This window comes from Callospermophilus lateralis, chromosome 7 (assembly GCF_048772815.1).
Source record: "Callospermophilus lateralis isolate mCalLat2 chromosome 7, mCalLat2.hap1, whole genome shotgun sequence".
Lineage (NCBI taxonomy): Eukaryota > Metazoa > Chordata > Mammalia > Rodentia > Sciuridae > Callospermophilus > Callospermophilus lateralis.
In genome coordinates, this window is record NC_135311.1 from 93,561,705 (window position 1) to 93,578,753 (window position 17,049).

A 17,049-nucleotide genomic window follows, 5' to 3' on the forward strand; every position below is an offset into this window, starting at 1 on the left:
TTAATGGTAAACTTGCTTTATTTTTATCAGAGACTAAATGAAAGAACATATTTATATGAGAAACTTAACTACAACATGGATATAATACTTTTTCCAATTGAATACTATAGTAAATAGAGATTCTGATTAACAGGAAGTATGATTTGAATCAACGCTTATGCCAGCTGTAGGTAACCTTGAACCAGGTCAGTTCATAACAAAAAAGGAATGAAACCCTTAAAAACAGTTTAAATAGAATGATGCTAGAAAAGATTAGAACTAGTTTCATGAACAGCTTAAGAAACTTCAGAATAATTGGAATTTAAATTCAGGAAAAATCATTTTTTAAATGGATTCAAGTAAATCTGCATTCTTGGAAATTAATAAGAACACCATTTAATCTATTTACCTTATTAAACACAACTTCAAATTTGTAAATTTGACATCAAGACATCAAGCAGTTTAATTGGCCTCAGCAATTAAAAAGATGATCTTAAATTTAATTCCCTGAGATAACAATGAAATACATATTAGTTGCATGCTAAAATGCAAAGAAAAACTAAACTAAATCTGAATGCCAAAATTAGTGGTTTCCTTTAAAGACGGGGTTTGATTCTCCCATTAAGCTATTTGCAGATTTTTCTTCAAGACATCATTTATAGAGTACATTTTCTAAGTAAATCTTGGGACTAAGGACTTTTTTAACTAATTAAATAACTGTGAATATTAATAAAAACTACAATATGCTTTGGCCCAACAATATTTAGAAAATAAAAGCCTCCATTGGTCTTTGGTCCCAAAATACATTTATGTTGTGGAGAAACAATGACTTTTCACCATTTCTTTTTCTATTCCATGATTCTCAAAATAACAATTTCATTTATACATAACAAAAAGTTCACATTTGTTTGGGAATACAGCTAGTTGATTTTCTTCCGATTTCTTCCATTTTTGGAATCCCATATGATTACAATGTTGAAGTATACCAAGAAGAACAGGAAGTTCAAACAGGATACAAAACACACCAATACAGAGAATAAATCTGGTAATTTCTGAGGAGGATCCAGTGTGACAATCATCAGCGTCAGAAGGACCATAAAGATCACTGAGGTCAGAAACTATAAGGGAAAGAAAACAATACTGAACAGTATAGAAGATAAACTGTACTGCTAACACTGATTTGAAGCTATTAAATGAGCAGAACTGAAGGTGAGGGTTGAGGGTCTAACTCTTCTAGTGGATCTCAACTTTGGCTTCATGTTAGATCATCTGACTTAAAAAAATCTTGATGCACAGGCCACACCTCAGACCAATTAAATCAGAATTTAAGAGCAGGCCTTAGTACTTTGTTAAAACTCTCTACGTTGTTGCCATGTACAGCCAAGCAAGAGAATCCCTGTCTTATACTTTATACCACACCCAGGCACCGAAGAAAGGTATCTGGATCATATGATTGCTAGTTAGGGTCAAATTCATGGTATCCCCTACAGTCCTGGGTCCTAATGGGATATAAGGTTCTAAGCCAGTCAGGAGAACCCATCTATGACATTTTTCCCATGGTAAATGAAGAAATTCCATTTTATATTCACTGAATATTCTCAGTGAGTTAATACTGTAGTAAAGCACAGTGGGACATATGAAGAAAATGTCCTCTATCCTTGAAGAGTCTTCCTTTTAATTAGAGAAATATTAAATAAAATCACAAGCTCATATTCGATTAAATACCGAAATGAGTAAAATAATTATCACATTTATTTTTAATTGTGTAGTAGTATTCTTCTCTAGACCATGCAACATGAAAATGTCCTATATCTACACTCCAATACAAGAGCTGTTAACCACATATAGCTGTTGAACATTTGAAATATGCCTACTATGAGGAGTGAATTTTTAAATTTATTTAATTTTAATCAGTTTAAATACAGTGGCTACTGTATTGGACAGTTTAGCTCTAGGCCATGAGCTCCTCTAAGACAAGGACAAGCCAGATGTTACTTATTTTATCTCAAGATGCATAGATACTAAAAGCTGCATAAGTTAATGTAGAAAGCAAATGGAGAAATAGTAGTGCCTTCCCTAAAGGAGCTATGCCAACCCTAAACGATGCCATTATGCATCTTAAGATCTGAATAGAATCTAATGCAGTGGTCATTTTAGATGAAAGTGGGGAAGGTGGGTGCTAAAAAAGGCTTACAGACAGGTATAACAACCAGGTGCACGTATCCTCCAAAGAGAAAATTCCTGAGATGACCTTAGTAGGGAATGAAAACTTACGACATTATCAAAATAAGTTTCAAATTTAAGAATTATGGGACTGCTTGAAATGCCATCTTGAATTAAGTGTCCAACTGGCGTGCTGAAATTTCTTTCATTTTGTTTAAAATTTCTCATTTTAAACAAAAACCCTCTCTTCCTCCAGCTGTTACCAACTTGCCTGCTACTGTTGACAGCAAAGCTTCCCAAGAGTTCCCTATGACATGCTGTGTATTCAGCCTACACCAGTTAGGCTTTTACTTCAGACACTCCGTGAAACAGCTCTCCTCAGGTATCTATTGTACTAGAAGAATAAATTCTTAACTGCCTTACTTGATTCTCTTAGTAGCATTTGATTATTTTTGTGAACTGTGAACTGAACCCAGGGGTGCTCTACCACTGAGCCACATGTACCCCAGCCCTTTTTATTTAATTTTGAAACTCCATCTCTTCAGCTGGGATTATAGGCAGGTACCACTTCAGCCAGTTATCAGTATTTGAAATAGCACATTCTCTCATCACCTCGAAACACCGTCTTCACTTATGAAGTATGGCTACTGTGATAACACACTCTCCTGATGCCCACCCACCTCACGTAAGTTACCTCAAACAGTTCTGCTGGATCCTCCTCATGTCCCCTACCTCTCTGTGTTCTAGAGTTCAGTACTTAGTCCTCTTAAGCCTATATTCATACCCATGGTGAGTTCATCGAGCGACTGACTTTAATTACCAACCATTATTGCTGAAAACTCAAATTAGCTTCCAGCCAGGACCTTTTCCCCTAATCTCTGGCCTCATATGTCTTAAGTCCTCCCTAATGTCTTCACTTTGAATATCTAACAGGCATCTAAAACAAACATAAAAATAAACTGCTCTAGCATGCTTTAGGCCTGGGGTTCAAATCCAGTACTGCCCAAAAAGTCCTATAAAAACAAACTTCTGATCCCCCCATATCTCCCTACCCACCAACATACACAAAGTGCCTTCGATAGTGTTCCTCCAATTCAGTGAAGGGCAACTCCTTCCATTCAGTTGTTCATGCCAAGATCCATGCATTCAGGCTTAGCCTCCTCTCATATCCTCAGCAATTCCTGTTGGTTTTACCTTCAAAATACACCCCAAGCAAAATAATAATAATAAAAGGAAAAAAATGCCCCAAATCTGACTGCTTATAGCCACTTCCACTGCCACTCTACCCTAGTCCACAGCCCCATTGGCTCATGGATTCCAGCATCTGTTCTCCAAAGTCACCATAGTGATCTTCTACAGATGAAAGCCCTGTGTGATATTAGCTCTTATAATTTCTTTGCCTCACCCTAGTCAATCACAGTGGCCTCCGTGATACCCAGTGCATTTATAGTTCTCCTGGGTCAGTCTATCCTCAATTATCTGCAGAGTTCACTCCCTTGCTTCCTTTGTTTTTTTTTTTTTTTTTTTTTTGTTGTTGTTTTTGTTTTTTACTTTTAAAAGAAGAAAAAAGCCTTGCTACTTTAAAACTATAATCACTCTCTCTCCTATATATCATAGCCCTTCTTCCCTTGCTTTATTTTTCTCCAAGATATTTATTACCCTTTGACATGCTACATATTTTATATATGCTAACATCTGATGTCCTCGCTAGGATGTAACCTCCACGACAGCAGTGATTTTTGTTAATTTTGTTCACTGCTGTATCCTCAGCCTCCAAAAAAATCCTTGGCACATACTTCAGAAGTAAATCTAGGAGTACCTAGTGGTTCTCACTTTGACTACTGGACCAGATTGTATCACAGTAGGATTCGAGTGTGACATACATCCAAAGATTTGGGCCTGTGCTAATGGCAAAAAGTGAACCTTGAGATCTTGCTTTCCATTTGAACCCCAGTACAGTCAGTTAATCCTATCATTGTCTTTCTGGTTCACCTGTTAACTTCCTACCTCCCCATTCCTATCCTCCATGATCATGATCTAAAATGCAAACCCTCAGGATATCCATTCATCTCTGCTCTGAGAATGCCTGTCTGCTGTTCCTTCAAGATGTACATAAAACAAATACCACCTCCTTTAGAACTTTCTGCACTCCCCTAGCAAAGTTAACTATTCTTTTTTTGTTATTTGGGTACCTTGTGTAATACTCTATACTATGTAGTCCTTAAAAATAAAAAAAATTAAAAACCTGTTATTTCCCCCAGTAAGGAAAGAGCTGACACTTTCTATACCTACCATGTCAGCCATTCTATTCATATTTTATTAAGAATGCTGACTGACTTAATTTTAGTTATAAAACATATCTTATTTTAAAAGTTAGACATTTAAAAGCTAAAGGAAAAATCACATGAAGTGTTTCCAGTCTAAAAAATAGATTTTTAAAAAATTTTTAGTTGTAGATGGACACAATACCTTTATTCTATTTATGTGGTACTGAGGCACATGTGAAGCAAGCGTTCTACCACTGAGTCACAACCCCAGCCCCAATACATTTGTTTTGTATGCAATTATTATTTGCTTATTTTGAAAAAAAAATTATATATATATATATATACATATTTATATATATATATATATACTTTCATATGTTACATGTATACAAATATACTTATATGTCATATATATTTTACATATACACACATGCTTAGCTCTCTAATAAACTTTCCATTTATTATACATTCTTTCATAAACATTTGAATACTTTAAAATATTCCATGGAACTTATATAGTAACTCATATACTATTTTCTAGCTACTGGACATTTGAGCTACCTCTAATAATCAGATGGTGAATGTCCATTCATTCAACAAACAAGTACCCACTTCCTACCATGTACTGATAGAAGCTACTTATATAATAGTATGTATAAAATCAAGAATTCTAGGCTGGTATCCCTGATGAATACAGATGCAAAAATTCTCAATAAAATTCTGACAAATTGCATACAAAAGCATATTAAAAAGGTCAAGTGGAGTTCATCTCAGATGCAAGGTTGGTTCAACATACAGAAATCATTAATAGAGACAAAAATCATGATTATCTCAATAGATGCTGAAAAAGCATTTAACAAAATACAGCACCTTTTCATGTTCAAAATACTATAAAAACTAGGAATAGTAAAAAATGCCTCAACATCGTAAAAGCTATCTATGTTAAGCCCAAGGCCAACATCATTCTACTGAAAGCAATCTGTCTAAAAACTGGAATAAGACAGGGATGCTCTCTTTCACCACTTGTATTCAACACAGTACTTGAAATTCTAGCCAGAGCAAACAAAAGAAATTAAAGGGATACACATAGAAAAAGAAGAGCTCAAACTATACCTATTTGCTGATGACATGATTCTGTATTTAGAAGATCCAAAAAATCCATCAGAAAACTTCTAGAACTAATAAATGAATTCAGCAAAGTAGCAAAATATAAAATCAATATCTATAAATCAAATGCATTTCTATACATAAGCAATGAATGCACTGAAAGAGAAATTAGGAAAATTACCCCATTCAAAATAGTATTTAAAAAGATAAAATACAGGAAATCAATCTAATGAAAGAGGTGAAAGACCTCTACAATGAAAACTACAGAACACTAAAGTAAGAAATTGAAGAAGACTTAGAAGATGGAAAGATCTCCCATGCTTTTAGATAGTCAGAATGAATACTGTCAAAATGGCCATACTACCAAAACTGTTACACAGATTTAATGCAATTCCTATTAAAATCCCAATGGCATTCTTCATAGAAAAGGCAATCATAAAATTCATTTGGAAAAATAAGAGACCTAGAATAGCCATAGCAATCCTCAGCAAGAAAAGTGAAGCAGGAGGCATCACAATACCAGATCTTAAATATACTACGGAGCAACAGTAACAAAAACAGCATGGTATTGGCACCAAAATAACCATGTAGACCAATGATACAAAATAGAAAACATAGCAACAAACCCACATAAATATGGCTATGTCATACTAGAGAAAAGCGCCAAAAACATACATTGGAGAAAGGATAGCCTCTTCAACAAATGGTGCTGAGGAAACTGGAAATCCATATACAGCAAAATGAAATCAAGCCTCTATCTCTCACCATGCACAAAACTCAAAAGTGGATCAAGGACCTAGGAATTAGACTAGAGACCCTGCATCTACTAGAAGAAAAAGTAGGCCCAAATCTTCATCATGTCAGATTAGGCCCCAACTTCCTTAACAAGACTCCTAAAGTGCAAGATGTAAAATTAAGAATCAATTAGTGGGATGGATTCAAATTAAAAGGTTCCTCAGCAAACGAAATAATCAATGATGTGAAGAGAGATATCTAATATCTACAGAAATATCTTTACCACACACACATCAGATAGAGCACTAATCTCCAGGATACATAAAGAACTCAAAAAACTTAACAACAGAAAACCCAATCAAGAAATGGGCTAAGGAACTGAACAGACTTTTCAGAAGAAGATATATAAGCACTCAACCAATATATGAAAAAAATGTTCAACGTCTCTAGTAATTGGAGAAATGCAAATTAAAACTATTCTAAGATTCCATCTCACTCCAGTCAGAATGGCAGTTATCAGGAATATAACCAATAAGTGATGGTGAGGATGTGGGGAAAAAGATTCACTCATATATTGCTGGTGGGAGTGCAAATTGGTACAACCACTTTGGAAAGCAGTAAGGAGATTCCCCAGAAAACTTGGAAAACTTGGAATGGAACCACCATTTGACCCATCTATCCTATCCCTCAGGACTTAAAATCAGCATACACACAGCCACATCAATGTTTATAGCACCTCAATTCACAGTAGCTAAATTGGAACCGAGATGCCCATCAAAAATTAATGGATAAAGAAACACAATATAAACAATAGAGTATTACTCACCACTAAAAGAGAATAAAATTATGGCATTTGGAGGCAAATGGATGGAATTGAAGAATATCATGCTAAGCAAAGTAAGTTGATCCCCAAAAACCAAAGGCCAAATGTTTTCTTTGATTAGTGGATGCTGATCCACAATGGGGTGGGTGGGGAGGGTCATGAGAAGAATAGAGAAACTTCAGATTGGGCAAAGGGGAGGATGGGGAGTGGAGGGGCTATGGAACAAGAAAGATGGTGGAATGAGACGGACATCATTACCCTAGGTACATGGGTACATTCGTACATGACTGCACAAATGGTAAGGCTCTCTATATGTGTATAACTAGAGAATTGGAATGTTGTGCTCTATTTGTGAACAATGAATTGAAATGCATTCTGCTGTCATATATAACTAAATAGAACAAATTTTAAAAATGGGAGAAAAAAAGAATTCTAGGCTATTTACTATGTTCAAAACACTATAAAAACTAGGAATAGTAGAAAATGCCTCAACTAAGTAGAACAAATTTTAAAAATGGGAGAAAAAAAGAATTCTAGGCTATTTACTATTTACTATTTACTCAATAGTAAAGTGCTTGCATAGCATATGTGAGGCCCTGGGTTCAATCCTCTGTGCCATAAAAACAAAAACAAAAAAACACCCTGCCCTCAGGTAGATTACAACCTAGCAGTTTCAACATATAAAATTACTGTAATAATCTCAATAATACAAATTTGGACATAATGCCCTCTAAATATAGAAACTGAGAATTGACAAAGACATCAAAACTACAGACCTTACTTTAGGATCAGATGATTTTCAACAAGCATGCCAAAGCAGTTTTGCAGAACTGAGATAGCTGAATAAGCACAAAATGAATCAAAGTTGTAGATATAAAAACAAACTATAAAACTTAGAAGAAAACAGGAGTAAATATTCATGACCATTGGTTACATAGGTTTTCTTATAGATGACACCAAAAGCACAAGCAACAAAAGAAAAAATAGACATTAAAATTTTATCAGAATCAAAACTTGTATGCTCCATATAATGCCATCAACTCAGAATATCAGAAAATATGTGCAAGTCATATATCTGGTAAGGGACTCATCAAGAATTTATAAAGAAAAATATAATGTATAAAAAAGTCTCAACACTCAAAAAACAAAAGACAATCCAACTAAAAATGAGAAGAAGGTGCTAGACTATAACTCAGTGCCCTGAGTTCAGTTCCCAGCACTAGGGGGAAAAAAAGTAACGGATTTGAGTAGTCATTTTCTCCATACAAGGTATAGAGATGGCCAATAAGCAAATGCTCAACGTCTTTCATTAGAAAAACACAAATAGCTGGCATGGGGGCACATGCCTATAATCCAGCAGCTCCAGAAGCAGATACAGGAGGATTGCAAGTTAAAAGCAACTTAGCAAGGCCCCAAGCAACTTAGGGTGATGCTATCTCAAAATAAAATATAAAATAATGCTGCAAAGTGGCTCAGTAGTTAAGCACAGCTGCGTTCGATCCCTACCAAAAGAAAAAAGAAATACAAATCACAACTATAATGAGATACCACTTGACAATCACTAGTTAAGCTATAGTTCAAAAGACAACAACAAATGCTGTCAAGGATGTACAGAAACTGGAAACCCACACATTGTTGGTGAGAATGTAGAATCATGGTACACTTTGTGAACAGTTTAGCAATTTCTGAAAATATTAAAACACAGAACTACTATAAGACCCAGCAATTCTACTCAAGGAAAATGAAAATTTATGTAGACTCAAACCTTATGCACAAATGTCAATAATAGTATTATTCATAATAGCCCAAAAGAAGAAACCTAATATGTCCATTAGCTGATGGATAAACAAAACATGGCATATCAATATAATAGAATATAATTTGGCAATAAAAAGGAATAAAATACTAATAGATGGTATAATACAAATGAACCTCAAAAAATATTATGCTAAGTAAAAAAAACCAGTCACAAAAGTCCATATTTTGTATGATTCCATGTTATGGACTGAACTATGTCCCACCCCCAAATCCATATTTTGAAGTCCTAACCCCTAATGTCACTATATTTGGAGTCAGGGCTTTTAGAGAGGTAATTAAAGTTAAATGAGCCCATCTATAGTAGTGAGGCCCTAATCCAGTAGCACTAATGTCCTTATAAAGAAAAAAGGCACAGAAATCAAAGATCTGACAACACAGGAAAAAGGTGGCTCTGTATAAACCAGGAAGAGTGGGCCTACCAGAAACCTACCCTGATGGCACCTTGATTTTGGACTCCTAGCCTCTAGAACTGTGAGGAAATAAATTTCTGTTGTTAAAGGTACCAGTCTTTGGTATTTTGTTATGGCAACCTAAGCTAACTATGATAGTCCATTTGTATGAAATGTCCAGAACAGTTAAATATATAGAGACAAAGAACATATTAGTGGCTGTCCAAAGTTGAGAGTTAGAAATGAGGGTATGATGGAGAATGACTGCTAATGAGTATAAGGGTTTTGGGGGGTAATGAAAAAATGTAAAATTAGATTATTGAGATAATGTACAAATCTGTGCACATACTTAAAACCACTAGAGCATACACATTAAATGGGTGGATTATGTGACTAATTTCTCATAAAGTTAGAAAAGAAAAAAGATATTTCAATAATTTGAAAGAATAGTGGCATGCTAGAAAATGTACCATTCCTTAAAAACAACTTACCAAATGTTGTATAATTCTGGGAAGAAATGTAAAACGTGGAAGATATTTCCTTATAGAAATGGAAAAAGATTTTAACTGCAGTTCTTCTTCAGACATCTTTTCAAATATTGGAAAGAAAGTTGCACAAGCTATAAAAAATGCCATCACTGTCACAAAGGAGGGCATTAGGAGCTCATCCTTTAATAGAAGAGGTAGCATACTGTAAAGGAAAACAAAAAACACCAAAGCACAATCAACACAAATCATCATTTTGTAAAAGTGTCTTAAATGAGTTTATAGAAATCATACTGAAATATTATGTAGAAGTTGGCTTGACTCACCTAAATGTTGACACAAGTAAAAACCAAGTAGACATAAAAGGAATTTCATTTAAAACTAAGCAGACTGGTCTAAAATGACAAAAAAAAAAAAAAAGTATTAAAGAATATAATTTCAACAACTACTTGTAAAAAATATAAGCACATTTTATGTGTCTGATTTTCAGGGGTAGCTTAAAAGAAAAATCCAGGAAGGACTCCACATGGACTACTGATTCATTATTTATAACAGTCTAAACTAAGCCCAGAACCAGAGAAGGTGTAAACTCCTCATAACTGGAAAACTGCTGCTTCCAATATGCCATTAATGGAATATTTTTCTCTATCTTACAAATAGTACCCTAAGGAAAGAGTCAGATAAGGCAGATCTGAACATTCAGAGAAAGCAAGCTTTTTCATATATTTCATCCTACTAGGTAAATATGAAATGAATTCCCAAAACAGTTGCTTTCAAACTTGTGTTTTAAGACCCTCCATATTATGTATCACTTGGCTAAGTTAAAAACTAAAGTTATGAGCCAGGCACAGTGGTGTACACCTGTAATCCCAGTGACTTGGGAGTCTGAAGCAGGAAGATCCCAAGTTCAAGGCCAGCCTTAGCATCTTCGTGAGAACTCTTGTCTCAAAAGAAAAAGAAAAAAGAACTGGAGGTATGGCTCAGTAATAAAGTGCCCCAGGGTTCAATCCCTAGTACCTTCCCTTAAAAACCCCTGAAGTTAAAACAGACAATATCAGGCCACTAAAGAGAGGATAACAGATGTGAGTTGTAAAAGGAAGCACATTGATAATGGTAGACTAAAAGAAAAGTAGTAGTAAAGGACTATATTAAAAAAGCGAAGCCAGGTGTGGTGGCCCACGCCTGTAATCCCAGCAGCTCGGGAGGCTGAGACAGGAGGATCATGAGTTCAAAGCCAGCCTCAGCAACATCAGGCACTAAGCAACTCAGTGAAACCCTGTCTCTATAAAATACAAAATAAGACTGGAGATGTGGCTCAGTGGTTGAGGAACAGGAAGCACAATGTCAGTAAATAGAGCTGTTATCAAAGAGCTGTTTCACATCTTAGCTCCAAACTCTGACCTTAGTACAACTCCTGGTCCAGTACCTTGTGGATACAATTATGTCAGTGCTCAAGGAGAAAGAGGCTACTAAGAAGCCCTGAGTCCAGGTCCCATTTCTGTCACTTGAGATCTTGAGTCCATGATTAACATGTTTTCTTATGTGTACATGTAAATACCCTATACTATTAAATAGTTGAAAGAACTCTCTATAGGTATCATCTAGTATTTGTTAACAATAAAAATAAACTTTTCTAATGATGATGGTTACTGAAAAATTGTTGCTACATTATTATTATTTGGCTCTTCTTATTTTTACAAATGCTTTATGAAGGTATGACAGTCTCCTCCTTTCTTTAGAAGGATAACTTTTCCCCATGTCAACTAGTACATGAGATTTAAGCGCTGGATTATAATCTGGTTGAAAACTATACTAAGAAATAATACCAGAGGACTTTCTATTCCACTACTTGAATATATTCTAAATCAAAATGGATTCTTTTGGCAAGTATACAGAAGGTGCTTAATATTCACTGGTTTTCGGGGTCTTAATTCTTTCCCAATTTTTCATTCAATATTTAGTTACAACTCAAGCACTGATGAAACATTTATTATTACATATATAGGACTGCTCTGAGAATACAAAGGTGAATAGCCCCTAACCTTGAGATTCTGTAAAATTCATAATTATGTAGCAATTCCCTACATGGTCATCCTCTTCTCTCATCCTTCCCCTTCACCTTATTTGAAACAGTGCCTAGCTCCCCATTCCCTTCAGAATAAAAACCAAAGTTTATAATACCACCTACAAGGTCCTAATGATTTAGGCCCCTGTCACCTTATTAAACCGGTAAAAATCTAACTCAGGTTTGGGTTTCAGGGCATGATACTAAGTAGTCTTCCCAGTCTATCGTGATATGAGTCTGTTTTGTTTAGAATGAAGACACTTTCCACATGGGCCAGCCCAGCAGATTTTAGTTCAAAGCCCCATCTAATAATAATTATATCGATCTTTTTTATTTAAAATATATTTTATAAAGAAATAAAATCTAAGATGTCATCATCCTGAAAAAATGACTAATAATTATATGTAAAAATATTAGTGTACTTTTATTTTGCACTTGAATATTTGTGTAAATTATAAATGTACTTATAAATTATACAATAGGAAATACATACTTCAAACATTTCTACTTACAATGATACCAAGAGAACGGACTTTTCATGTACTTGGAAAGAAAATAAAAAGAATGATAATGCACAGCTAACCTTTAAGAAAAAAAAGAAGGGGATGAGATATATCAACTTGTAAAATATATCAATTATGAATGTAAATAATCATTTCAAGTGAAATATGAATATTATAGCTTCTATCTAGAAATAAAATATAAATGCAGAACTGATGTATAATATTTTAATAGAATCTTGAAAATGTTTTTCAAAAAACAATGGTTATATACTATACATAAACATCTAAAACAAGTTCATTGGGACTCAGTTATTAACAAACAAAACCAGTAAATATATACAACAATCACATCTTCATTCTCCCTTGGAATCTGACAGTTTAGGACAAAAAGTTTGATATCTAAAAACGAATCTGTTGCAGTGTTTATAAAATGTATGCTTCAATAAAATATGCTAAAATTGTTTTGTAAATTCATCTGCTCTTTGGGGTTTTAAATAAGTTACTTAGATGTTGAGAAATTTGTATTCTGCAGAATATATGTTGATGTACATCTAGTTTTGCTCAAGCAAAAAATCTGATTATCTTGTACACCCCATATATCTAATCCATCAGCAAATACTACCTTACAACACCTCCTAAATAAAACATCCATTTACATATCTGCATTCTCCTCTGCTGATGGTGGCAAAGGTCCAAGCTACGCCCATCTTTATCCTGGACTAGTACAATATAATCTATTAACATTCTTGCCCCATACAGTCTATTCTCTAAGCAGCCATCATGTCAGATCATATAATTTCCCTTTTTAAAATCCTCCACTCGCTACACATTACATTTAGAATAAAATCCTAATCCCTGCGGGATCTGGCTCCTATTTCCTCTTCAAGCTCATCAGTTGCTGTCTCCCTTGCTCACTTCACATCAACCACTTCCTACCTATCCTTTTATGCCTTGGGCATGCCAGATGTGTTCTGCCTTAAGGAAAGATCTGATTTTTTCAAGTCAAGGCCTAGGTCTTATGATTGGCTCCTTCTGGTGGTATTCATGTCTTGGCTCAAATGTTACTTCTCTACAAGGACGTCCCTAACTCAAAGTAGTGTCCTCACTGGGCACAGCAGTTCAGTCTGTCATCCTAACCACTTGGGAGGCTGAAGCAGGAGGATCCCTTGAGCCCAAGAGTTTCAGACCAATCTGGGCAACATAGTGAGGCCCTGTCTTAAAATAAATGAATTAACAAATAAAAATAAAGCAGTGTTGGGCTGGGGTTGTGGCTCAGTGGTAGAGTGCTTGCCTAGCACCTGTGAGGCACTGGGTTCGATCCTCAGCACCACAGAAAGGTAAATAAATAAAGGTATTGTATCCATCTAGAGCTAAAAAATATTAAAAAAAAAAAAAAAAAAAGCAGTGTCCTCTAACCCATCCATCAGCTCTTTTCATATAACACTATTTTCTTTGTAGCACCCATTACTCCCAGGTATTTTCTTCTTAACTGATATATTTTCCATCTTCCACCACTAGCATGAAAGACCCCAGTAGGTGGGTAGGAATGTTATCTGTCATTCACTTACATTCAGTACCTAGAAGAGGACCTGGCACAGTGGAGGGCACTCAATAATACTACTTTAATAAAGTAAATACAAATCATTTTGTTGCTATAGATAGATGAATATTCACAGTATCTATTATCTCATTATAGATTTATATTGATATAATTCAACCAAACAATTGAAAGGAAATATGTTTAAAATAATTATAATAGTAAATGCTTTTAAAGCTCTCAGAAGTATACAATCAGAATTCAAAACAGTATCAGTTATCAACAAAAACAAAATAACAAAAATCATTGTTTTAACACAAGTGGCTTGTAATAAAATCTACTGAACAGAATAAAATTAGGAAATGAAGAAAAAAAAAAAAAAAAAGAAACATTTTTTTCTGGATTACAGTGCTTAAAAGTAATCATATCTAACACTGCTACAGTTACATTCTAAAGTTCTATTCCATTATCTTTGAAATATACATGTATTTGTCAAGCTATTTCCTAGAACAATAATATAATCTCTCATAAATTTGAAAATATTTCAAGTTAGGCCTACTGAAGACACCAAAGAATTATTAACCATATCCATCCTGTTCTAACCATCCTATAGAATATTAACAACAGACATCAGAGTTCATTCACAGAATGAAACAAAAGAAATCATTAATTGAAAGGTAACAAAAAAGAAAACAGGAACACAAACATATCCTCTTTGTATTGTGGTACTGAGATATACTTTTGAAATATTTCACTGTTATGGTCAATTCTGACTTGTTTTTACTATGCAACATATATAAGTGGCAGTTCCAGATTGAAACACTAATTTCTAAAATGTTGTCCTCTTATAAATCCACTGGGATTTACTGTTTTCATAAACTAAATGTTCTTGGTACTTTAAAGTTTTGAATTTTAAATATTACTTCATAGACCAAGGCACACAATAACAAAAATTTAAATGCCACAGAAATACAACCAAGAGAAATTTACAGGCCTACTCAGAAAATCCCTAAACTATAGGAAATATACCCAATCCATCCTCAAATTGACACAAGTCATCTTCCTAAAACAGAGATCTGTCCCCAACCCCTTCTCCCAAAAATCAGACATTTAAATTCTTCTAAAATTTGATCCATTCTTTTGGCCCCTTACCTCTCACGATATCCTCTTACACACACACACACACACATGCACGCACGCACAAACAGGCACACACGTGCGCACACACAAATTTTATTGTTTAATAGCTTTTCCCAGAATGTTCCTTGTCCTATCCTACCTCTGTACCTTCAAGCTCTTCTTCCTGTCTTGAATTTCTTTTCTGCTATGTGACCTCCTGTTCCAAATCTTGCCCAGCTTTCAAAATATGCCTCAAAGCCCACTTGCTCTAAGCAGCTGTCTAAAGTTTTCCTCCAAGATATCTCCCCTTCCCATACCATCATAGGACTTGATTTGTAACTGATGGAACTTAATGCCATCTGCCTGACTGCAAAATTATTTAAGCGTATGTTTATCACCACTGTTTTCTTCTTTGTATTCCTTCATTAACCCAATACAAAACAGGAATTAAACAGTTGTTCAAGTTAACTGAAATATTCTGATTGCTCAGCCTACTGCCCAACACAGACAGCCTCTAAAGAAGAGGAAATACTCAATAAATGTTGACCAAATAAATGCATCTCTTAATCCCCAACCCAATAAATTTTGGTCAAAGCAAGAAAATACTTATCATTATTTTTAAAAGATCGTTTGTAGCAAAAATTAAGTATGTAAAGTATTATAAACTTACCAGAGTAAATCTGAATCCTCTGGGAGAGGGATGAAGTGTTAATTTTATACATGCAGGAAGCAAGCTCAAAAATGTAAAACAAAAGCTAAAAAAAAATGAATAAGAATAAAATGTTTTCTTTCTTTTATTTTTTTAAAATATATTATTTTTATTTATTTTTATGAGGTGCTGAGGATGGGACCCAGGGCCTCATGCGTGCGAGACAAGTGGTCTACCATTGACTTACAACCCTAGCCCTAATATTTGTTTTCTTTATAGAGGTATAAATCTAGCTAAACAAATACTTTTTAAAAATTTAGGAATCACTTTATCAACTTAAGTTGATTTAAAATTAAATTTTATTAAATTTTATTAAATTTAAATAGAACAAAAAACATTTAAATAAAAGCTACACACTGAAATGTGAATATACTTTTATACAAAATTATATAACACAGAACAAAACATGATACTAAATACTGCTTAAGCTATTTTAGTACTTATTATCAGGTATAGAAAAGATAACAAAGAGGGCTGAGGCTGTGGCTCAGTGGTAGAGCGCTTGCCTAGCATGTGTGAGGCACTAAGTTCAATTCTCAGCACCACATAAAAAAATAAAGATACCGTGTCCATCTACAACTAAAAATATTTTTTAAAAAAAAGAAAAGATACAAAAATTTATAGTTAGAGGTCAATTACCAAGTAAATAGACAAGACTGTTTGTTTTCTGAAATTGATCCATTGTTTTGGACCCTTACCTCTCAGAGTATCCTCTCCTGTCCCCAACACACAAATGTTATTGTTTAACAGGAGAGTCTCTCTGGCCCTCACTTCATAAAAGTTGACTCTGATTTTCAAGCCCATGATAAGTTAGAAAGAACAAGATATAAAGGGAACAAAAAGCTACTGAAGCTGCTCTTGGTGATGGCTGACGGGCAGGGAGAGAAAAGAAGGAGAGAACACAGACACACTGGAGTGAGAGCACAATGGCAGACACTCCTCCAATCCCTGACAACAAGTATATAACCTAACACAGGAACTGATTCTTCCTACTTGTGGTCCTGTGACTTGTCAACTTGGCTAGGCTGAACTGAAGTTCCCAGAATTCCCTTACTGTGTGCTTCCTGTTGCAGTGGGCTGCAAGCTGAGAGGGCAAGAAGGAGACAACACCCATTTCCCAGTGATTTAAATACTAGGTGCTGCTGTGAAGAGACTTCAGGGATGTAAAGCACCAATTTGGTGGACTTTAAGTTAATTAAAAGGGCTAGGCACAGTGGCACATGACTGTGTGATTCCAGCAACTGGAGAGGCTGAGGCAAGAGGATCACAAGTCCAAGGCCAGCCTTGGCAACTTAGACCCTGTCTCAAAATAAAAAAAATTAAAAAAAAATTAAAAAGATTGGGGATGTA

The 17,049-nt window shown here is 34.8% G+C and overlaps 1 protein-coding gene across 2 annotated transcripts in view; it reads right to left on the minus strand.

Moving 5' to 3' along the window:
* Positions 1–17,049, minus strand: part of Alg6 (ALG6 alpha-1,3-glucosyltransferase) — a 45,374-nt gene continuing 28,325 nt past the window's right edge. For both annotated transcript variants that reach the window (XM_076862328.2, XM_076862329.2), the window contains 5 exons: positions 15,661–15,745; positions 12,344–12,414; positions 10,093–10,161; positions 9,773–9,971; positions 1–1,097 (listed from right to left, as the gene is read on the minus strand). In XM_076862328.2, coding sequence (XP_076718443.2) covers positions 900–1,097; positions 9,773–9,971; positions 10,093–10,161; positions 12,344–12,414; positions 15,661–15,745 — 622 coding nt within the window. In that variant the 3' untranslated portion in view covers positions 1–899. The remainder of the gene's footprint in view (positions 1,098–9,772; positions 9,972–10,092; positions 10,162–12,343; positions 12,415–15,660; positions 15,746–17,049) is intronic.